The 25,408-nt window shown below is 39.3% G+C and overlaps 1 protein-coding gene across 5 annotated transcripts in view; it reads right to left on the bottom strand.

Annotated features, from left to right (window-relative positions):
- The window catches only part of GABRG2 (gamma-aminobutyric acid type A receptor subunit gamma2), a gene marked incomplete at both ends in the record, with an annotated part of 69,517 nt that overhangs the window by 32,078 nt on the left and 12,031 nt on the right, over positions 1 to 25,408 (bottom strand). For 2 of the 5 annotated variants that reach the window (XM_082323978.1, XM_082323980.1), the window contains 5 exons: positions 4,995 to 5,132; positions 5,823 to 5,905; positions 10,239 to 10,459; positions 11,443 to 11,510; positions 13,146 to 13,281. In XM_082323978.1, coding sequence (XP_082180104.1) covers positions 4,995 to 5,132; positions 5,823 to 5,905; positions 10,239 to 10,459; positions 11,443 to 11,484 — 484 coding nt within the window. Of the gene's footprint in view, positions 1 to 4,931; positions 5,133 to 5,822; positions 5,906 to 10,238; positions 10,460 to 11,442; positions 11,511 to 13,145; positions 13,295 to 25,408 lie in introns of those variants that run through there. The other 3 variants (XM_082323976.1, XM_082323979.1, XM_082323977.1) reach the window with 3 other exon arrangements.

Raw genomic sequence — 25,408 nt, 5'->3', positions numbered from 1 at the left:
TTCCTCCAGACTAGTTCTGTACTTCCAAACGTTTCCATAGGTCATGTTTTCTAATCCGTTTACTTATTACATTTTCCTGCACTCCTCCGTTTTTCTTCATATGTTAGACTTAGAAGTGAACTTTTTTTTTTTAATCGAGCAGAATGCAGCAACCATTTGATATCAGTTTTTCACAGAGTAGAACAGGGAATATTCCTTGCAAGTTTACACACGACACTCTGGGTAATGCATCCCAGAAAAGGTGCTTATTTGCAACAGAATCACGTTCTCTGTCCTTGTGTGTTCGTGGACTACTACAGCCCTCAGAATTTTTTTACACAAGTATTGATTTTTTTATGTTTGTGCATTTGATTATTTCCTTCCTACAATCTTTTCACTCTTTATTTGAAGTAACTAATGATAAATTTTGGAATTTTCCTATTTTCCTGTTCCCAAAGTGCAACGTGTCCCTGATGGGTGTCATCAACTTGTGCATTATACTTTGCAAATCAATATGACTTGTTGCATTGCCGTAACAAGCAGAAAAACTAAAGCTTATTTTTCTTGCTAGTCAAATCTGAGTTGAGTTCTCTAGAAAAACTTCCTTGAAGTCCCTCCTAAGCAATAGACACCTTTTGTTCTTTAATGTGGTTCTAGCTAAGCTCTATAATATTTTCAGTTTGACATCCAAAAAGTGAGGAAGAGCATCATTTGCTGATATGATTCACAAATGATGGACTTGCTGGACTATTTTCTTACCTAATTTGTTTCTTATTTTTAATCCACAGTGAATATAAAAGGTCAGAAATTAGATATAGAATAGTTTTTAGAGCAAAAAAGAACAACTGATGTTCACTTGAATTAAATGTTTTGTGCAATACTAAATGAGAACATGGAGGATGGAAAAGTACATCCTGTGACACGGCAGTAATTTTTGGTTTTGCTTCTCTTTATTATTGCTGCTTATTGTATGATACAACGCTCCCTTGTTTTATGCTATGTGTCCACTCTCTGTCACATTTGCCAGCTAGTTTTACATTTGTCCCATGTATAGGCCACATGTCTAATAAATCACACACCCTTAAATAACTGAAGACATTGTAAGTATAACACGAACTCTGAACATGTCAGTAAAGCAACTGGCTTTACTGTGCAACCTCAACATTAGGTTTGAAGTAGGATTTTGTAAATCTGATACTTTCTTTGTAAGGACATGGCAGTATCCGTCCAAATTTCAGAAGTTGGTGAATTTTTATTCTCTAGACTTTTCCCTTATTTCATCCCTTTTTTATTGGAGAATTTCACTAGCATTCAGTGGATGGCGCCTTACACTGTGAGCAAGAAGGTCACCCAAGAGAAACTATAGTTTCTTAATAAGTGGCTGAGATATGCACTGTTTGAGCAGTGATTGTGGGCGTACTTCAGTAATACAATAAATCTTAAACCCATCTCAGTTTATAAGCGTGTGAGGTCAACTGTAGTAGTTTACCTAACTCGGATGGTATTGTTTTAACATCCACTTTATTCCAAATAATCTGAACCAAACCACTGCTGTTTACACAGCATAGGTTGTAGTGGAAAAAGACCAAAAAATATATACTGGTAATATATTCTTAAATATACAGACTATTTAGTCATTTTAATGAAACATTCATAGTGCAGAAGGTTGAGATTTAACTTTTCTTAACAGTATCCACTATTAATGGACAGTGGATTCTATTCGCTAAGCCATTTCTTATTGCTTGGTCTGTGACTTTCAAGGAAAGTTAAGAGTCATATGTGAATGTTCAGTTTGGAGAGAAACAAGCTGACAATTCAGGATGACTCGCTTCAGATAAGAGATACAGATAGGATGGTTTGTAATGTTCCAGTTGCTTTTTTCTGCTGTTATCGGGATTTGCTAACTGATCGGGGACAGAATTCCAACATCTGGCCCTTTCAGTTAATCTTATATTTCTGCAGCACATGCAAAGGAAGAGCAGCAGATAAACGTAGTCACTTTAGCAAGTCCGTCAGCTCCTATGAAGCTTACACTCAAACAATCCTTGTCCTTCTCTGCCCATAGCTCAGCCCAGATCTCAAATGTTTCAGCTATGGCATGACAGAAAGATAGGTAACGGAGTCTGTAATGACCAAGTCTCAGCCATCCTTTCTGGTTCTCTTCTCTGCTCCAGTCACCAAGCAAGCATAGCCCTCAAGGACTAGAATGTGTTAGTCACTAGGAGGAACGAAGCTAGAAAAAAAGACTTTGTTTTGAAATGGAGTAAATGTAGATATAGAAAGTTTATTCCAGTTTCAAATGCCTTAACACTACTCCCAGGCTCCTTCTGTTCTGTGACTGTTCAATCTCATATTCTCTTAATCCCCCCTTCTTGTGTTCAGGTTTCTTTGGTTTCTGTTGTCATCTAAATTTAGTTTTGGGGAAGAGTTCTCAGAAGTATAGTATAGTCCTCTTTCCAACATCTCATTAATCTTTCCGTTGCCTCCTCCATTGTACCTCAGCTCGTATCCCCACCGAAGCATTGGCAATGGTATTGTCGTTAGTTTATACCTAAATTCTTTTATGCGCAGGACTGCAATTAGTTGCATAAAGTCTCAAGACTTATTTTGGCTATATGGGCATTCAAACATTTATCTTGTGTGCTCAGGCTGCCCATAGGTTGCTAATAAATCTATAAGCTTGGAATATTTTTCTTGTCTTTTATTTTGGGGAAACTTTATTGAAAACGTGTGCATGTAAGAGAGTAGTTACAGGTAGAGTATGGGTCTGGCTGAGGAACGTTGGACTTAATGTAGTTCCTAGCATGCGAATAAGCCCCTTAGGTAAGCAATGAGCGCTCTTTAGTGTGTGATGACCATCCATGGCAATCCCTATTTTGTTGGTTTTTTTTTTTCCCACCTTCTAATTATTCAGATACTGCACCTAGATCAAAATAAAATCTAATTTGCTTGCATACCTGTGTTCATAAAAAGAAGAGGAGCAAGGAAAATCAAACATAAGGTAACTGCAGCAGAAGAAGTACATACACAGGATGTTTTTCTGTTGTTTATACTCAGCAGGTCTTTGAAAGCAGCTCAGTAGGCTGAGTACCTTTCACGAGCATTTCTTCTTAGGAATCAAGTGATGACTACTCTGACTCTTTGCTGCTTTAAAGTGCGTGGTAGCTGCTAATTACTTTTTTTTAAAGCAAATTAAAAGGGCTGGTGTGTATCGTCATATTAAAAACTACTGATGCAACATTATGGTAGTACTCTGGGTGAGTACTACAAGCTTGAATGGCTATCCTCTGAAAAAAGAAAAGGTTTTCTTTGCATAAGAAAGTATCTTTTTGTTTTCTGTGTTTTACTGTTTGTTTCCCAGTATGCACTTTCTCTACCTTAGCAGAACATTAGAGAGTGCTTTTGATTCACCAGTGCAAGATCAGTGGATCTGAAGCTTGTAGCATGTTAAGATTTTATTGCTTTCTGTCTCAGGCCAAAAAAAAAGTTTATTAGAGAATGGCTCAAGCAGAAAAGGAAAGCAAAGGAGCAAATAAAAGAAACTCGAATTAAGGCTGAAATAAAGTTAGTTTTCAACCAGGGCAGGACGAGCCCTTACACCACGCTTGGGTACACTGCTGCCTTTTGTGCTTTGCCTGTTGCGGGGGCAGTCTGAGGTGAGATGTATTGCTGTTTATATTTTTGCTCTGAGAGCAATTCCGCCATGTCATGTGTAATGGTGGTTATTAGCAGCTATGGCTCATGCACACACTGCACTCTTGTCCTCTCTTGCACCTTTGTTTTTATTTTCCTGGGAAAATGAGAAAGGTCAAATGCTTTCTTGAATAGCTGACTAAATATCTTTCTCAGCTAAAATGGCAGGAGATGCCATAAGGCAAATGTGGCTACAGCTGGGAGGCTTCATTCCATTTTTGCCCTGCTCATAAGACTAAACATGTCACTGGTGCTTAATGTCCAGTGATTCAGGAGCTGGAACTTGAATTAATTCTCAACCTCTTTCTTTGCACTCCAGAGTAATGCACAGCAGGCTCCTCTCAACTCTAGCGTCTCTTACTCTCCTTTTGAATAGAACAGCAATGCTGACCTTTTAGAAATAGAACGGATGGGGATATTTCTGAAGTCAGATGTCTGAATTTAAATCAATATATTTGCCAGAATAATAAAATAAGGTAAAAATCAAAAGCAACCTGAAAAGAAAAACTGGTTTCATTTCACTGAAATGAAATTTCATTTTCATTTGAAAGTAAGAAACCAAAGACAAGGGATATCATGCACATACAATGATATGAATATGCAACTCCCCTTTACATCCTTTCTCATATTCAGATTTTCTTTCCACTGAGAAATAAAACAATATATGTGTCTAGAAGAATGTGTTTGCCTGCTTAGTTAGTAGGGTTAAAATTGCTGTTTTTATTAAACGCCGAGTACTTCCTCATTTATCATTTTAAATTCCATTACTTGTTTCCAAGGAGACACAAAATATGCAGGAAAATCATCTGAGACTCTGATTTGTTAGGCTGTTCTCTTTAATGAGAGTTGGATATGCCTTGTGTCAAGGAACAAAATAAACTTGGAGGTGCTGTAGTAAAAAGGTTGGGACTTTGAATTTCATTTCTGTGCAGGCCTACTTTCTGCTTCTGGAAGTTGGAAGGGGATTGTAAAGTGTTCAAAGCAGTATCAGCTTATCATTTAGTGGCTCAGCTGCGCTGTTCCCTACACTGAAGCAGGACAGGGAGTTCCCTCGTGCACCCACCCCTTGTAGCAGTGCCTTTCTCCTGGCAGTTCTAGGTATTTCTTGGAGGATGAGAATGGACAGTAGACAGCAACTTTTTTTTCTTCCTGTGAGGAGTTCTTCAGAAACACTGAAGCCTGGATGGTTCCATAGGTATTTAAAAGCCGTTAATTGTTCAGTGAAGTGCCAGTGCTAAGTTCCAAACAGAGATATCTACCTTTTTTTCTTTCTGTTAATAAAATCCTAAATGAATCTGAAGGTAACAGATCAGTTGTCTTACCTGAAGTAGTCTTCACCACCTCAGTTGTATTTCTTAATCCTGTAAAGGAGAACTGGTAAAGCCTCCAGGACCTGGTGTCCCCCACCTCCACTGAGCTGCGCTTCCATTGGTAAATAATCTCTTCTCTTGGGTAGCCATCTTATTGCAATGGAAAATACAGAATGCTTTGTTTCGTAGTCATTGCTAGGATTTTAGTGTACTTTGGGGAGTAAAAATACTATTTTCTATCTCTGGAGAAGCTTATTGCAAGTAAACTGTAGATATGTTTTTTCTCAAGTTACTTAGTAGTGCTTTTCCCTTAATGTCACATTTTATTTTATTTATTATAAATTAAAATAGCACTTGAGATAAATTTTTCAAAAATGAATTTTCCACTTTTGTGGACCCAATAGGATGCAATTTTGCCCATCCTTCAATTACGGCCAAAAATTCTGCAGCTGGACCAGGAAGTCACACCTTGACCTGACTGCAAAATGTCAAACTCTTGACTCCAACTATTGCAATAGTAAAACACCCATGCACAGAGAGAAAGTATCAGGCCATGAGGCTTTGATGTTGAAAGTAAAAATTTGTACTGTTATGCTAAGATAGAAGCATAAATTAATCACATAGGTCCCAGAAATTGTATCATTTTTTATATAGCATTCCTCAATTATATTTGTGAACATATTCATGTACTTGAAAATAAGGTCAAAATAAAACTGAAAACTATTGGACTATGTCCAGTTAAGAACATAACCCTTGCTGACTCAAGGTATGTAAATATAAATTTATAATAAGTGGTCCAGTGTGGGTCAGAAAAGGGATATTTCTAAGCATGTTACTTACAGCTTGAAAATTCCAGGGGGCAGGAATGGGCATCCATTGGGAAGTTGTGTAACTGTAGCTGACACTCAGCATCAATTGTCAGCCTGAGGAGAAAGAGATCAGGATATACAGAACGCACTTGAGAAGCTTGTCCTGAAAGCTACATCATGGCAAGCAAAACGAGATTCTTACTAGTATGGAACCTGACTATGAAATATGCAAATATAAGATATATACGTAAATAAAGCAAAATTAAACCATTGATATGTATGTATTAATTTGGATATTCCAAGCATAGGAAGACATCATGGTTACTGATAAGCAGTGTTTCTTTTTTGGTTACATAGGCCCTAATCATCTACTTTCTGGACTGCGTAACAGAATAAGGTATTAAAGTTCTGTTCCTATGCATCCAAAATGGCAGCATTACCCATGACTGGCAAATCCATGAGTAGCTATACAGGTCATCTCCTGAGCAGTGACAAATCTCTGTGTCACAACATGCCATAATGCACTAGGGAAATGTGTTTTATGTGACAAAAATTCTGTTTCAGAAATGATAGATGGGAGTCCAAATTTAGACATCTGCATCCAAGACAGCCATCTAGACTACCTTCATAGCTAGTGGAAAGGCACTCTGAGGATATACTTAATTTCATTCCAAAATAAGACATTTAAATTAAATCAGAAGAAGAATGTACTGAAAGGTGTTTTTCTCCACTGAATATCAGGAGAGTCTCCATGATAACTCAGGTGGTGTAAGTGCTATAGATCAGGTAGAGACGTGTACTTTTAGGAATCCAAAATTAGATGAGATGTATCCCCTGATATGCCTGCTCAAAACTCTGCCATTTTTCATTCAGTCCCTTCATTGTTGGTAGCCTATACATAGCCCCAGCCCTGCCATGAGCTGCATGATACTTGGACTTTGGAAAGGAGGGAGGAGGTGGAGTGAGAGAGGGCAAAAGGAAAGGGAGGAGGGGGAGAGCAGAGCGATGTTTATTTGTTCCATGAGTCTCTAAGAAAACCGTAGGTTTCTGGTCTTTGCTGATTCCTGGGTGTCCAAATGAGCAACCCTGTGAGCTGGGTTTGGCTCCTGGCTCCTGCCTATAGGTGCTGCATGCAGATGACTCCCGGAGTCTCATACTGTGAGATGCAGGGGGTGCTGTGACCGCTAGCCACCAAGTTAATGAAGTCAAAAGGAAACTTTTCTGCATTAGGGATTTAGGAGCAAATCTAATTTCCTTTGAAACTAAGGGAAGTTCTGTTTGTGACATAGAAGGGAAGCCGATTCTATGTGCTAATGTTATTGCACTTTCTTTCTCTTCTCATTTTCATCATCCTCAGTTTCATTTCAAGATCATTGTAATACGGATCCAAAGATTAAGTTCGTTCTTTGATATTGCCTTTTCTCTGGTGAATGTATTTTTCACTGTTTGAATTTGGGATAGGCTCTGATTTACTGCTGGTTTTTGCTTGTTTTCTCCTGTGGAATTGAGTAGATTTCATTCCCCAGCACAAAGCACCATCCAGGCTTTGAACATCTCCAGGCACAGAGTTTTCTAGACAACCTGTTCCACTGTTTGACCACTCTCACAGTAAAAAAACAGACTTTCCTGTACTTCAGTTTGTGCTCATTGCCTCCTGTCCTATCACTGGATACCACTGAGAAGATTGTCTCTGCCTTCTTTACCCCTTCCATCCCCTGCCTTCTTTACCCCTACCCACGTTACACACATTGATGAGATCCCCCGAGCCTTCTCTTCCCTAGGCTGGACAGTCGCAGCGCCCTCAGCCCTTCACCATCCTAATGCGCCTTCATTGCACTTGCTCCAGTAAGCTCATATCCCTCTTGTACTGGGGACCCTAGCACTGGACCCAGCACTCCAGATGTGTCCCACTAGAGGAGAAGGATTGTCTCCATCAACCTGCTGGCAACAGTCTTCCTCTAATGCGGTCCAGGATGCTGTTTGCCTGTGCTTCAAGGGCACTTTGCTGGCTCATGGTGAGCATCCACCAGGATCCCCAGGTCTTTTTCTGCAAGGTGCTTTTTGGCGGGTCGGCCCCCACCCTGTACTGCTGCATGGGATTATTCCTCCCCTGGTTCAGGATGACATTTTCCTTTGTTGAACTCCATGAGATTCCTGTTGGCCCATTTCTCCAGCATGTTGCAGTCCCTCTGAGCGGCAGCACAAGCTTATGATATACCAGTCACTCTGCCCAGTTTTGTATTAGCTGCAGACATGCTGAGGGTGCACTCTGTCCTGTTGTCCAGGTCATTTGTGAAGATGTTAAACTGTGTTGGCCCAGTACAAACCTGGGGAGTACACTGCTAGTGACTGCTTTCTAGTTGGCCTTCATGCCACTGGTCCCAACCCTTTGAGCCTGGCAGTTCAGGCATATTCGATCCACCTCACTTATTTAGCCCATAGCTGATCCTCCTCCACCAAAGGTAAGTCTTCCTTGCTCTATTTTCCTACTGGTCTTGGGGACCTGGGATTGCTGAAGGGAGGGTTTTACCAGTAAAGACTGAGGCAAAGAAGGCATTGTGTGCCTTGGCCTTTTCGGTGTCCTTTGTGACAAGGTCCCTGTTCCCTTTCAGCAGCGCGCCCGCATTTTCCCAAGTCTTCCTTTTGCTGAGGCTGTATGTGTTAGAAACCCTTCTTGCTTTCATGTCCCTAGCCAGATTCAAGTCCAGATGAACTTCGGCTTTTCTAACCCTGTCCCTGAGTGCTCGGACAGCATCTCTGTATTACTCCTGGATTACCTGTCCCTGCTTCCACCTCTAGTGTGTTTTCTTCTCACGTTTGAGGTTTGTCAGGAGCTTTGTGCTGATCCGTGCAGACTGCCTTTGGCTTGCTTTGGCTTTGCTTGATTTCCTGCTGGGCAGGACGGACTGGTCTTGGCCCTGGGGGGAGGCGACTGAGGAAATCAGCCAGCTTTTCTGAGCCCTCTTCTCATCAGGATGGAATCCCAGATCTGTGATGGTAGTATCACATTTCACTTCTGGATTAATCCAGGTTGAATCCTTACTGGTGCTTGCTGTGACTCACTAGAGCAACTAAGTATGCCTCAATAACAGATGACTGTTTCTAAGATCTATCAGATATCTTTCTCTCTAATGAGAGAAACCGAAGGGTTTGAAGAGAAAGGTAACGAAATCCAAAGAGACAGTAGTGTAGCTAAGTCCAAATTTAACATTTCAAAAGTGGACCTAGGATCTTCTTCATCAGACTGACTTTGATTTGCACTGGATTTCAGTTTCGATCATTCTCTTACCTCTTCTGGCGATGCGATGTGTAATGAATGTAAAATAACGATGAAATAAAACTCCTTTTTGTAATTCAGACAGTTGCAACATTAAAAGGTTGTCTTAACCAAAGCTTCAGGTCTATGCATTAAAATTATAATGAGTGTACTTTTCTTCAAAACTTTATTTTTGGCACCAATAAAACACTTTGAAGAAAAAGCAGTCTAAAACTCAGATGCTCTTATGTCTAATATCTTTGATTCTGTACTCTTATTTTAAATTATAAATTCTCTTCAACAAATGTTGTCTTTATCTATGTTTTACATCGAACCGAATATTATATCACATGTAAGGAAAAGTTAAAAAAAAAAAAAAATGCACTTAGGATTTTCACATTTAGGAAGTATCGTATAGTCATTGGGAATATGATATTTGAGTTGTTACATATTGCATATGTGGCACTTAAATGTAGGCATACGCATAACTTTATTATCGAAAAGATAGTTTTTAGAAGTAATCTTTCTCAAAACAAAAGCTATACGTGTGCCTAAGAAATCTGGAGATGAGCATATCAAGTTCAGATTCATGAAAATTTTAGTGGAACAGAGCATATCCGTAGGTTTTGGATTAAATCTTAAATGACCAATGCTGAAATGATAATCCCTATTTTCACAAGATATTTGAGGAATGAAATGCTTTTGCAGGGTGGAGCTTCATCTAGCTAAATTGTAATCAGTTCAGAGTAAGAGGCCTTTGATGTATATAATACCCCCTTTTATACCATCTACTTAATTCAAGGATATTTCAAATTCATCATTTTAATCCAATAAAAAGGTAAAAGGTAATATGGACCAAACCAGTGGCAAACAATAAAACATACCTGAAAATGAAGATGAATTACTATGACAATGCTCATGTTCATTTTAGTATAGGAACACACAATTTAGTATTGTGGAGCAAGACAGTACAATCTATAGGAGGAAATAAAACTCTTTACTGTGCCAATATAATATAAATTGCATGCAAGTAGTATCTTCGAAATATTTCCCTTTTTCAGGGTTGTATGCATAAATAAATAGGAAAAAACAATTATTTTCCTTCAGGTTAATGTCAAATGACCTGAATTCACAGGACCTTTCTCTTTGGCTTTCCTTAGAGAAACTGAAATTAAAGTCAGGTATAAATACCTCAATGTGTACAACACTCTGCCGTCATTCCAGATCCTGAGCATCCTATTAGGAGTTGTTATCCAATGAGCATCAGCTTTCTTGGAATTTCGGAAAAATGTATCTGGTATCCAGATCTTCCCAACCATGTTGCTGTTTAATCTGAGCACTTTTATAGTGCTGTTGAACTTCAGACGTCTGTCATACCACGTTTGGGCGAAAAATATATCAATTGTATATTCCTGTTGTGTTAACCAGAAATACTGATGAAAACATAGCACTCAGCATTTCGCATAACTCCTGATATGCTTTCCTTAATTTCATATGAAAAAACGTGAACTACAGAATATGAAACTAGAACTGATAAAAACAATTTTTTGTCAGTTTTTGAGGGCATGGTTTAACAAAGATTATTATTTAGAAACAATTTATTCTCTTATTTTCTCACTGATAGGTGAAACCAAGATGCAGCTGAGTGGCATATGCACCTTTCCAATTCTGTGGCCCCACACCTCAACCCATGCCTGATCAGGTCAGAGAAAAATTACTGATTCCCTTGGATCTAGGACAGGAAAATTTTGAGCTGACTTGGCTGCCTTAATTGCCTGTGCCCCCCAGTTGATATCAGAATTGGTGAAGTCTCACTTTCCCTGGCACCACTGGGCAGCCAGGAGCTGCAAAGTGAATTACAGAATGGAAAAGAGCAATCTGAGATTTCTTTCTACGCATGAAAACTATGAGAACGAAGTAGACATTGTGCTAAGGTTAGACAGTTTTCCCTCAACTATATGAAGATATAATTAAATTTTTCTGTAGGAACTTTGGAAAGAGGAGAGGAGAGAGGATCTAGGCTTTTTTCTTTACATCTCTTGGTGGCAAGAGCGCTGCTATCACTGGTGAATGGTTTTCCTTATTTTGTACCAATCGGGAAGCTCAGTTTTACAGGAGTTAAACTGTCACAAAGCACTTGAAAGCATAGCGCATAAAAGTGTGAGGATATGTTAAAAGTCGTATTATTACTTTTTTCCAGCATAGAGCTCAGTTTCCCTGTCTTGTAGAGATTCATAGCTCATATAGTCCTCACATCCATCATAAGAATGAGATTTTTTAAAATAATTTAGGTATGGCACAACATTAAAACTAATGGAAGCTTTGTGATGTCAAAAATGATGGAGGCTTTGTAACAAAGTGAATATTGTAGGAAAACTGGCAATCATTTACCTACCATATTGATAGCATTCACAGGCCCAATGCTATTTACGTACATGTCAGTGTGAATTACTGTCGGTTTAACTGTAAGAGAAACAAGAAGAATCAGTAACATGAGTGAAGGTCAAAATCAACTACATGAAAGTCAAACACAAGCAAAAGGTTATTATAGTATGGCTATGGTTGCCTCACATTTAAACGTGCATATACAATAAATATAAATTTGCAGTGGTGTCTCTACTTTGAAATGAGTCGGAGACACTTTGAGACAAATTCTTCTATCGTTTGTTCTATGAGAACAAATTCACTTATGCTATGAGAACAAATACTGAAACCAGTGTCATTCCCTTAGTGAGTCATATCTGACTGAGAGTAGGTATATTTTGTGTCAGGTCGCAGCAACACATCTGACAAAACACTATCCACAAAAGCAAACTTGTTCTTCTTATGATGTCTTGCATCACTCATTTACATTATAATGCCAAATGCAACATGACTGTTATTGCCTGCAGAGGTGGCTGTAGGTAAGTAACAATTTTGTGAGCCCAAAGCAAAAATAATACTCAAGGGTCTAAAACAGGAATGAAAAACAGTTGTTAGATTAATTTATTTTGAAATTACTCTATTGTAGCTTTATTATTCTTATACACCTTGACTAAAACATGATTGTTTTTTCCAAGATGCTTTTATGAATGCTTAATTCCTTTCTCTTCTCTAAAGTCTTGGATTAGGAGAATAAGACAAATTCCTCTGCTAGTTTACGCTGTATATACACATTGAAGGTTAAATACTCATGTTGTCCCTCACTGTCAAAAATTCCTTAGTTTATAAGCCTCTATAAACTTGTTAGAAACAGCTTCCTTCATTAACCTTGTTGCTCTCTGCTTTCCTCTGCCTGCTTCATCCATGAATTCTCTTTGCATTTTTCTATAATCTTATTACTGCTGTATCCTCTTCTACAGAGGTATTGTCTGCCTGTTCTGCACACACATGGGGCCTTCTCAAACTGACTTGCAGCAACTCAGGGAGATTTATCTCTTCGAGCTCCCTCAGTAATCAGTGGAGAGGAAGATTCCTGCAAAAGGTGATTCAGTCAAATAAGACTTCCATTATGATTCCAAGCTTGGGTCTATGTACTTATATTGGCTGTGGGGGAAATCTAGGGAGGTTGGCCTTACTTGACTGCAGTTATCTCTTGTGAACCTCTTCCTCTGTGCCCCATCCCCGGTCACTTCTTGCCCTGCTGTGCAAGCGAGGGGCCATGCCGCATCAGTCAATTCAGACCTGCTGCTGTTACAGGCTCTGTCTGTGTCCATCACGTCACGCAAGAATCAGGCTGCGTTAGCCTCATTTTGGCCTTCCTTCCCCATATGTTATTTGTGATTCTCTAACACCCTCATGTAGATGTACAAAGAAGATAAAAACTTGCTTTTTCATCCCCCAAAAGTTAAATTCCAAACTTCTATGCAGGTGCATCATTACAAGCAGCCTGATTCAGCAACAGTCTTGTTAGATGTCTCAGGATAGATTTAGTAATCTTAATTCATGTTAGGTTCCAAAATGATGACTACTTTTCATGCCACTGATGTTTTACTACATTGTATTTTGTTTTTGTAGCTACTTTGAATGGCTTATGCTTCCTGTGTAGCATAACATGGTATGAAAAGTCTTTCTCTTCACCACTTAATCAGAACTGGTCTAAAAAGAAAACCAACATACCTCCTATGTCAGGTCTCAACTTGTTGTCATATCCTTCCAGCAAGCCATTTAAAATAAGAGTGACATCACTCTCGTGGACTTTGGGAGTCAAAACCCAAGTCTTATTTGAAGTGTAATCTTCGTAATCATCATCTCCCTTTTGGGTGGAACTGTTAAAGAAATAAAAATGAAGAAATGGAAAGCCTTGAAAAATATGAATTTGCAGGCAACATCTTCGAAGACAATACATACATAATCCAGGTTTTAATATTACTGTACAGAACATAGAAAAATTGTCTGCTTTATAAAAGGAGACTCACAGTAAAGATGTCACATAACAGCTGAGGTTACAGTTCACTTTAGCAACATTTCCTTTTAGTACAGTTGAGATCATATTCTGTCTATTTGAGGGAACATCGGTGCTTATCACCTTTGGCATGCCTATTTTTTCTCTCACTGACTCAGGTGGGACCTGTTATGAAACAAATCTAATTGTCACTTAGCTTATGCAACTCTCCACCAAAATACCACTTAGTATGTACGCAGCGTTGTTGTGTTACTTCTCTTCGAGAGGATGATTTGATGCAACACAGTACTGACAAGACCAATAATTAGATTCATTCAAACAAACTGTCACACAGCTTTTCTCCACTCTGATGAACTTGAGCTTACTGTGCATTTGGAAAGTTCAGCACAAATTTTTGCCAATGGTTTTTATTTTCACTTTTGCTAACCAGAACCCAGAGAGGGTGAAAAGTCCATGTACCATTTTTTTCTGCTACTGAGCAGTATGGCAGCAGGTCTAATATAATTCAACCTGCTTAGCACAGTAAAAAGGGCAAGTTAGGAATCAGAAATGTGTAGACTAGCCTTAATGGATGTTCTGTTTTCTTAAGATCTGTGCCTCCAGTTCTAGAGGAGAACATAGAAACTACCTTAGTATATGACTTCACCAGATATTTTCATTTCAGAATGTCAGTGGTAATCAGCTGAATGGTGCTAGGCAGCTGTATGTTTTTTGCATAATATGCCAGTGCCCTTCTTTCCTGACCTGCTTCCATGACAAAGTTTGAACACTGCTGGATATGAAAAATCTTAATGATACTACAGATGTCTTAAGCCAGTGGGTGGAGTTTGGATACGAATGGGCCAAAAGCAGAAAATCTAATTATATTCCTGTTCAGCCAGAATCTGTACAGAAGTGGGAAAGAGCACAGAGAAGCAGGTTCTCATGGGGGCTAGAACTCATGCTTGGCAAGCGAGATTGAAAGCAGACAGAGCTGACCGTGGTCATGGGTGCAACAGTAAAGGGATGACTGGTCCCAGAGTCTCAGAGAGCTGTTCTGTTAACACAGATCTTCACTCCGCTGAGGCCTTGCCCGCTCCCCCTGCAGTGCTCTCCTGCTGCATCCTGCTTATACCTACCCAGGGTGGATGGCCTGAAGGCTTTCCCGTGTTGGGCATTCAGGAGCTGGAAGCCAACTGCACAAATAGAACTTAACTACGAAAGAGGCTTTAGCTTCTTCCCCGTGGGCACAGCCTAACAGGAAAGAGCCACAGCACATCTATGCCTCTCTGTGTAAGACTGCTTCCCAGGAGGTGCTGAAGGTACAGTGACATTTGAAGCAGCCTGAGACTGCGCGTAGGGCTGTAGTAACTCGGAATGCGCGGAGAGCCAGTCTTGCATCACGTTGTATTGAGCTTGGACGCTGCTAGTGAAGCTAGGTTAATCTATGCCTTCATCACGTGTACCAAGCACCACTGACTGCAGCCTCCAGGCACCATCTAACCCAGCCCGCGCCAGCGATATGCATCTGGGAGCTTCAGCTTCCCGGATCAAGAATAGGCAACCCAAACTCCTCCCTCTGGCTACACAGGCCTGAACCTGTAGTGTTTTATTGGCAATCAAAAGCGGAGATTTAATTGGCAATGTGCTACATAGTATTCTGCTGGTACTGACAAATAGGCCAGGATGATTAAATTGGTGGGGAAAATTTGTTTATTCAGCTGTCTGGAGTTCAAAGATCTAATTGCAATTCAAGGGAACATAACTGAAGCAAGGTTCTCCCTCCTGGAGGAAAGGAAATCCTTCTAAATAAAGTCTTTGCAAACAGAAGACACTAGATTATATGCTTTCAGTCTGTGCAAAGTGAATGAAAAAACCTAACCTTATGTATAAAAAGCCATACTCCTGTTTTGTAACCAATTAAACGTCCATTCTCCAGAAAGAATAGTTTTTCTGAACGGAAAAGAAAAAGTAAATCAAATACATTCTTTCACAAAGGCAATGTGTTCCTGAATATTAATGCGATGAGACAGCTTCAGAAGTCAAACAGCTAGTTAGAGTGTGGGGTACTTGACAGTGCAAGATTAGAAGATGGAAAAGTATGTTTGTCTAGCATTTGTCTTGAATCTAGAACAACCTTATTGAACAGCAGCCCACAGTCACTGAAACTTCCATTTCCTCTCGGTAATTATTTGTAGGAAAGAAATAGCTATTTGTTTGCTCGTATGCCATTTCAAGCTATTTTGTCACTCCAAATCTCAAAAAATGGCAAATGCTTTATGAAATTAGTGTGAGAGAGAGGAGAGGGATCACAGCCAATATAACTAGGGAAAAAGGCCACTGAATTCCAGCTTTTATCTGAATTCCAAGTGGATCATAAGTTAGCACGGGTATCCAATTGTCTAAATGTCTGTCTGTGTAAAACTGCATACCAGGCAGAACAATCAGAGGTCCATCTCTGTCCAGATGAGCAGGGCTTTAGCTGTGCAATGCCATTAATGCTAATGAAAGTTATAATGACAAAGCCCTTTTCATGTCCGTAAGACTTTCAGATCAGTCCTTCTGATTATATGGCCTAAATTTTGCAAGTGCTTTTAATGTCCAGAGCAAATTTGATAAAGCCCACATTATACCCAAATGCATAATGAAATCTGGTTTTACTTTTATGACTGCCAGAAGTTTTCAAATCTAGTAATATAGGTATGCAAAGAAACACATATTTATCTATTTGCAGATTACAGTATAATTTTTTGAAGGTTAATGTTTCAGATACTGTTCCAAAATCTCACTGGTTGAGATATTCCCACTTCTGACATTAATGCCATTGCAAGATGTGTGCAAGAACTGCTCTGCATAAATCCAGTTTGCCTATTTGGAAAAGAGATGGTTTAAGAAGGTCAGAACCCAAACTTGGAACTTCTAAGTCGCAGAGTGGTTAAAGTTAGAAGGCACTTTTGGAGGTCATCTGGTCCAATCCCTGCTCAGTTTGCCAGCTAAGCCTGCATGAGGTAGCTGTGATTGTCATTACTTGCATATATGTATAACCACGCGCGTGCCTGCCATTCGGGGGGGCTCTTTGTATGCGTCAGATTACTTGAAATGCATCTTCACAAAGCAGCGGGCAGAAATCACTACATGCTAATAAGCATTTATTACTTTAGGTCAGAAAGTGCATTAATTGGGACTACAGGAATATTTGGAGGGGGTGACAACACAAGACTGAGTTATATTTTTAAAATTTTTTTGATGAAATGTGCAAAGATCTATGAACTGGTATCTCCCTCTACAGTTAGATGCAAACCTCATTCTGCCAATGAGGTTTTTACCATGGTAGGGGCTAAGAACAGTTTTAACTCCCTTTTCTTGTCTTCCTCACTATAAAATACACATACTAATCCTAATTCTGCATTGAAGAAGTTGTTACTTGATTTATAACATTTATACAGCTCTTTCGAGTGCTTGTTTGTGACGTGTAACTTTAGCACAAACCGAGATTACACAAACTAAATGTTCAGGACCAGATTCTCCAAATCTTTGCTAGTACGCATCATCCAGAAGATTTTTGCGATACCATCTGGGCAACATTTAATCATTCATGGAGCAAGTGTAACCCCTGTGGGCAGAGGTACCTACTGCAGGTAGAACTGGGTTCGCCAACCAAGGGATAAAGAATTAAGGAAAAGATGCTCTGTTTCATTGGCGTAGCCTCTTTTACAGACCCCTTAGTGCTAAAGGCATTATTTCTATACTGGAAATATGTTGAAATAGTAGAAGATTAGTTCAGTCAGTCCCAGAGGATATCTCTGCTGAGAAATCACTGATGCGTTAGGAAAATAATTTTTTTCCATTTTCTTTTCTGAACCGTGTCCAGAAGACACAGCAAAGCCCGTTAGTCAAAGGTTTTGTTACTGTGCTGATACACTGTTCTCTTAGCAGTCCAAAACCATGGACATTACAGTTTGGACATTACAGTTTGGGAATCCATTCCTCTTATTGATAGATTTCTTTTCTTTTTCACTTTCATTTCCATGGAAGTAAGATTGATACCTATGTAAAAATAATCATCACTTTAGTAAAATTTAACAAATAATTATATTAACGGTATTTAGCTGTCTTACGTTATTATCCTTTCAAGCCCTTTGTTCAAATTTCAAGCCCTTTGTTCAAATTCAATTCTCTAGTTCAAAATTCAAAATAAAGGGTGGTTAATTATTTCAAAATTACTGTATTTTAGTTAATTGCTAACGTAAAGTCGGCATTATAACTTTTGATGATCTTTGCTGTTCCATGACATCTCTATATCAGAGACACTGTAATGTAACTTCCAGAAGGATTATACGTAGCATTTCTTGGAAAGACTCTACTATGTGTTGGTAAAGATACACTATACATTGTTTAAAATCACAGACAGCGGCAATAATTTTTCAGTCTAAACTGAGGGACAGATTGGGCACATCTTATTTCATTAGTGAGCAATAACTCACAAAGGACATCCCTTTGAAATAAGGTAAATATTTACTAACCCACGGGAACATGATTTTCACAACTTATTACACATAGTAGAAGGGGGAATGAAGCTCCTCTCTGACACAAAAACCTACCATGACTGCTCAGTCTTTCAGCGTTCAGATGCGAGGTCATATATTTAGCTGGTCAAAATCTCTATAATTCCAGTGACTTTAAATAAGATATGCCAATATGTATCTCCTGTGGCTCTGTCCTTTAGCTTTTCTAAATATAGAAAATGAATTTCAACTATTTCCAAGTGTTCTATTAAGAAACTTCACACAAGAGTCAATTATCCCTGCTGGAATCTGCCCGCTACTGCATTGCTGTTTGCAAGCAAAATCAGAGTAGCCACAAAGTGCCTAAAGAAAAAGACCCATAGCAGTACTGACTAGCCAACAACTGATTAGTTTAACTCTAAATAAACACTTAAGCTTATTTGTCAAGAAAATCTGACCAATTTCATCTTTTATACCAAGTAGGCTCTAGAATCTACACAGCCTACAGCAAAGATTTAATAAACTACTCACGCATACAGTGAGCCTTCCACTTAAAGCACCAATGTTTTCTGCCTTTCAGTGAAGGCCTGAAACAAGGCTTGCTATTTTACCTAACAGCGCTGTTTAGCTTAATGAATAGTCAAGCTAAATTCATTCTGTGACGTGCATAAAAAATTACCCTAACCTATAGGTCATATGTTGTTCATGATGATAATAGAGTCACTGTGAGGGAAGGACATATTCCAAGTTCCCACTGTGGATCCAGAGATGCTGTATGCAGATGTGACATATGAGTATGCAGGGAATAGCATATTTGCAGGAGATTACAATGTCTGTGGAAATCTAACTGTATCTATATTCTCTCTTGTTGACTGCCAATCATATTTTAAGTAAAGCTGTCTCAGTTGAAATAGAAGATGTTTTCACAAAGCTGTATGCTGAATTCTCTCTCCCTGATCATGTTTCTGTTCTGTCCATTTGTATTGTTTAAATCCTAAGGCTGTGCCTAGGACCATGCTCCTATCTTTAGCATAAAAATGGTACCTATTTTCTCTTTTGCTGCTAAATGTTCATGACAATACCCAACCTTCACTTTTCTCAGGATTGCAAATCATGTAATGTAAAGATTAATCTCATCCCAAGTTGATTCACACATCAGAGATGGAAACTCAGGATAATGCTTTGCTTAGAGAGGAAAAGAGGAGATCCAGTCAGTTATCAGAAGTTCCGTAAAAGGAAACGGAGGCTGTGGCGAGAGATTTGGGCTAAGAAATCAGAGAGGAGGTGTCTTGTCCTGCTCCCTCACCTAGAGCTCTGGTGCTGGCGAGACTGCCGTTCTGGTTGGTACCTGGGCGGAGCTTTGTTTCAGAGGAGCCTGAAATACTAGATTCGCAGTGTTTCCAGAAAAGCTTGTTTCAGACTTGGCCACTAGGGAGTAGAGCTGTATTTTAGCCACTTGACCTAGTCACGCAGCGAGGGAGGCTGAAGAAGTTCACAAGGAGAAAGAAAATAGTTTTTACCTCTACTTAATGGGTTAGGTATGTCGGATTTTAGGTAGGTCACCTGTAGAAGACAGTTAATTTCCCAGGCACCTGCTACTGCTACAGCTGTCATTCCATGAACTATTGAAATCGTGTAAAGTATTTAAAAACTTGTCAAATGATCACTACTTAAAAACACAACAAAGCTGAGTTTTTCTGTCATTCCTAAGTCACGGAGGTACTGAAGTGTACAATAAAAATATTATTAAAATAATACTACAATTCTCATAAATCACTACAGCTGAAACACTCGGATGAAGTAGGGACTGAGCACACAAGTCTCAGAATGGGTATTCAAGACCCAGAAATCGCTAGAGTAGCACAGAGGAGTACTCCCAGCAGATGACTTTTCAGTCATCTTTACAGTACAGGAAGGCCCTGGATTGCCAGCAGTCAAACGGTCATTTCTGAAAACTATGCCTATGTTGAGATTTAAAGGCCGCCCAGATTCCTGTGAACATTTACACTGTTTTCCACTGAATGAGATGACACCTGGCAACGCAGCACCTGAGTGTCATGCTGCGGATTTTACAGGCTGCCTTCTAGTCGTTCAGTCCAATTCTTAAACCCCTTCACAGACTTCTAAAATATTACCTGGCAATGGTGTTTTTGTATTAGTCACTATAAAACCATCAGTCATAGCAGACTGGTTTGTCCTACATTCATTCTTCCCCAAGACATGCACTCAGTTAGCTACTGCACCTTATCACATCATAAATTTTAGCCCTTCCTAGTTACAGGTAAAGCATCTGTTTTCCATATTTGCAGATTCAGCTGAACATGGCTACAGCAAGTGTTCACAGAAAGGCTGAAAATGAAATATTTAACTTGGTTTAAGCTTTGTTTTCTTCCTGTAAGTTTGTGAAAATGCTTTTTAAAAAAGCCCTTTGGAGTGCATTTATTGAGAGTGCGACCAATAAAACTCCTGGTTGGTAGTATTTACTGTGTTTTCTAGTTCACTGTACTGAAAAATTGCAGTGCAATTTCACACTGCACAACTGATTGGATTCAAGTCATGAGTGAGCATGAGGATTACTGTCCCTTTTTAAATATTTCTGGTACCAACAAAATGGATTCATGGCCAATTGTCACCAAAATTACCAGAAACAGGGACCAGTGTTAGCAGTCCTGGCAAAGAACCAAAAGCTGCAACGCAGCACCCAGTCTAGAAGCAGTTTCTCCAGCAGAAGGGCGAGGCACGTTGGGTACAAAAGTTGATAGAGGATTTCCATCTGCAGATCTGTCAGAACAGACCGACGTAATTGACCACAACTGAATTACACCACAGTGTAAAACCTGTGGGCAGGGAGAGGAAATATATGCTACCCCCAGGGAGGATAGCAAAATGTGGAGGGATGAAACAAACTTGTATAGCCAGCGAGGAACGCGAGGATAATTATAGGAACAAGTGCACATCATTCATTTTGAACAGCCTGAGCTTGAAGTGCAGCATTTATAGTTATGAGAACTCTGGAGGAGTCTAAGAAGTGATCAGATGATTCAGAGAAGCCTCCATGACTTAAGATGATTATTTAAAATTTTTTTGAGCTGGAATTTTGTACGAATATGTTCTCTTACATTTTGTTTACTGGAAGTTATATAATTTACTCATGTATTTCTCTTTACTGCAGTTATGGCTACTCATTTTAGTGGCAAGTGAAGGAAAGTATTAGATAGAAACAAACAGAAAAGGGAGAAATAGGTTCAGATATTCTGCATCGTAGAGTGAGCTTGAGTTATCTTCTACTTTATTTGAAATGGCCTACCTATATCTAATTGTAAAAGGTGTAACTTTGGAATTATGTGAACCTGAGAAGGTTTATTTTTTCGGTTTACCTTCCTCTCCTTTCCACTTGTCTCCCCTCCACTCCCCTGCCATCCCCTTCTCTCCTCTTTTTTCACTTCTTTTAAAACTGTTCTATGTATCTCTGCATGTGAAATCTAAGGCACTTGGGACATGATTATTGTCTGTTGCTATTACTCAGCTCCTGCAGATTTCCACTATAGCTGGGAGAGCTCAAGAGAAGGAGTGAAGGTAATGGCCATTACTGAAATGTGATCCGACTAGGTCTTTTTTAGTGTGAGCTCTCTTCATTTTTTCTGGCTGTGTTTTATTGTATGTAATTGTCATCTGTTACTATTATGTGTCATTTCTCTTCCCCAATAAGGTACATTGCTTTTAGAAAAGATTGCTCTAAAATCTCCCCATAAATTAACAAGAGGAGCAAAAAGCTTAATTCTGTTCTCAGTAAGATTAGGAAAACATGGATGCCCTCCAGCCATCTATTTAAACAACATTAGCTCAAAAAAAACCAATCCTATTGCTCAATTGGATTTGAAAAATGAAAGAATAAAGATTCTTCTTCTGTAATACCCGATGAGGTACTCATATTCATAGCTTTTCAGAATCCTTGCACAACTTTTTTCTGTATTTCGTCAGCATGGTACTTTCGCCCGGAAGGAAGTCACTTCTGGAATCAGTAGTGATGTAGTCATCTTCACATCCCTGGCTGTCAATATTTAAAAACAAACACGAGAGGTGCTAGAAATGTCAGCAGTTGTGCTTACTGAGTAACCCTCCTGAGCATTTTGTTGAGATTTAGAATACCTTTTTTTGTCTACAGATGTGAACTTTAAAATTCAAGTTAAACTGAATATAAATCCTCAATAGAATTAAATCTGTCAGGGAATGTTCTCGCTCTCCTCTTCTGTGTCTCAGTACACAGCAAAGCGCTATAATGTGGTGTTCCCAGCGTTGGGCTGGGAGTCAGGAACACTGAATGCTGACCCCAGTTAAAGGACTAGTGTCCTTCTACTTGCTATGATAAGCCAAGTTATATCATCTCTGCATGTAAGAGTAAACCATTTTTACAACATAAACAAGCACATAAGTGTGCCTTAATATTTGTGTTTGGTGAAGACTAGGCATGATGGTGAGCCATCTCGTTATGGAGGAAGAAACACTCACTAACCATGCCTTGGGAAATGACATTGCATTGCTGGGAATCACACTCCCATTGCGCTTATCGGCAACGTTACAGCCCATATCTTTGGTAAACCAAGTGGGTCAGATGAACCCTGGATGTTTAGGGAGCCAGTCAAAAATAAATTTAAAACCAGTATAGGTTTATTCTGAGTATATTCTTAATTCTTGCTTCTTCCAGATCACGGAAGTATCATTACTGAAATGTTTATTAGACAGAAATGTGTCTTGAAGAAGGAGTTGAATGAACAGAAAATAGTTGCTTGATACACGTCTTTAATTAACTCATCATGAAGCTAACTCATTCACAAAATGAGTGTAAGCAAATGGTGAAAAGTAAACTGGTTTTTGTTGTTTTTTTTAAACAATGCTTCTGATTTAACTTCGTTTTTAATGCATGGTAACCAATAGTAACCCATGTGTTCCCACATAAACCAACTTATATCATGCAAGACGCTGTTTGCACTCATGCTCAGAAAACAGACTGTGCAGGGGTGGATGTGGAATTTAGTTCTGATAACAGGGTAGATGTGCGATACATTAAGAATGTAAGTGGCAAGCTAATGTCTCCATGTCAGCTGAGTAGGAAAATTGTCAACAAGTGTGCCTGAATTTCCCCTATGGAATTTATTTATTTTGATGAAATGGTCTCTCTTGGTTTTGTTGTGGAATTCTGATGGACTTTCCTTGGTGGTTGGTACTATCGGGATAGCTTCAGGTCAGGCTCTCCTTAACTCCGCGGGGCATATGTACATCCTAGCTTCTGGATAAGGACTGTTAGCACCTCTGCTGTCATGTGCACCCAGGCAGGGTTATTCAATGGCAGCGTCACCCCATGCACAGGCATGTGTTGGTGGTGTTATTCAGTGTTGTGTCACCCCTCTGTGCTGCTTCCCGTGTCCACTTGTCAAGGCTTCTGCTGTCGTACTAGGCTTGTGTTTCTCTGTACTACGTAACTATGTAAGTAACTCATTCTTCTTGGTCACTGCTTGTTATTATTGTCTATATAAAACTATGGTTGTACCATGCAAAAAGTCAAACAAATTAGCCATAGACGCCTGGTCAACTGGAGAAATTGCTGTGGCAGCTAAACCGAGTACAGCAAAGCTGTGGGCAGGTCAAGAAAGGTTCGGACCCAGCAGGCCTGACAGGCCTCTGTCCTGAGGCCTTGCAAGCTCAGTGCAGATTATGGCCTGTCATTAGCGATGGCAGCGTTGCATTGCAGGGCTATGTGCTACAAGTCACAGATGTTCTTCCGAGGTAGATACTGATGCAAAGCTGCTACATCTTCCTTTCTTACTTATGCCCCACTATGACAAATGTTTGGGAACACCATTTCAAAAAGAAATGGGGGGGTACAGAAAAAGATGTAAAATGCATGCTTTGGATATCTCTTCCATAGAAAGAAAATCTTACTATTAAGTATGTTCAGCTTTTTATGCAAGAACTTCAGAATCTTTTTCTGAAAAATGGTAAATAATTTTAATGGTGCTGATAGATAACATGCTGACTCTGCAACTTTATTTTAATGAGAAGCTGCTGCGTACGGGTTCACTCAGTGTCTTATTTCTCTCTTTTTGGCCTTTCTATCAGTCTCCAATACGTAAGCTGTAAGGCACATAACATGCAAATTCTACCTAGCTCTGAAATTTCTGACATTTGAGTGGGCTAGGCATAATGATCACTGCAAAACCCATCTTCCCATCCCTTATATTTAAATGTGACTATTAAGGCTAGTCAAAACACCAGGAAAACAGGAGCAATATCTATTTCACACACATACAAACATGTCTCCCAGACTTTTCTTTTTCCTCCAGAAATATTTTGGCGTACCTTTTTTGACTCTCTCTCATCGATATAGTAGAATTTTGTTTCATAAATTGTCATTGTTCTGATTATGATCAGAGAAGCTTGTCTTTGTAAAAGAAAAGAAACCTTTAAAGAGAAAGCTACTAGAAACTTATTTTATAAGTAGATGGTATTTAGGGACAGAGAAAGATGGATGCCTCATAACTCAAAAAGCGGGCAAGAATCAGAGCAATAACCGAGTACAAGCAAAAGCTAAGAGTGGCATTGATTAATCTGTGGAACTGGCTCCAAGGGTCAGAAATGGCAGTAGATGTAGCCATAAACATATTCCAAAAACATTATTTTGAAAAATTCCATTGGGAACCAAGTTTATAAGGTACAACTATTACCGATTTATTTCTGAAATTCCTGGAGGGAATGTAGACTCATGTAACTAGAGTTTCAAAATATGTTTAGCAATGGAATAATACAGAGCGCAGAAGATACTATAGAGAATGATACAAAGTACAGAAAGACATACAGAGGTGAAAATGTTTCCTTCAGTTCAAAAGATTATATAAGGGGATTTTTTTTCCTCCTTGTCTGCACTGCAGCTCTGTACTGTGGCTATATCAAAGGATCCAGTAAATGTGCTGCAAAGACTGTTTCAGCTGTAAACTAAAACATCCATATATTCAGGCCACAATGTCCAGATCCCCAGCAGGTTTCCTTGGCCCTCTCTCGGAGCTCTCTGGAGCATCCACCATGGCATGACAGCAATAAGCTTTAAAGGTGAATCAATACAAGACCAAGCAGCGATAGGCAGCTGCTACCATCTGACGTTACTAGGTCGTCTTGAACTAGCTCATTCCCAGCTGGGGGGGCTCCATTTAAGAGATGTGAGTGCCAGCTACATGTGGTGTCATTCATGGAGGTTGTACTGTTTGTGGGCACTGAAGCAAGATCCGTGAAAATATTTAGGGTAGCCGCACAAAGCATCATGGCAACAAAGAATAAGCTAATTGGCAAAATGCAGATGGTTTCACATCTCATTTTCTATGGGTACAGAGAAAGCACCATGATGCTTCAGAGATTTTGTTGGTCCTTTGTGGATCTTGTCCAAACTGCATAATCGGGAACATTTGAAAAACAGGAAGAGTCTTTTCATGAATCGAGCAGAT

Source organism: Platalea leucorodia (genome assembly GCF_965183815.1).
Source record: "Platalea leucorodia genome assembly, chromosome: 11".
NCBI lineage: Eukaryota > Metazoa > Chordata > Aves > Pelecaniformes > Threskiornithidae > Platalea > Platalea leucorodia.
Note: the sequence above shows the minus strand (reverse complement) of the source record. Positions and strands in the feature narration are given on the sequence as shown.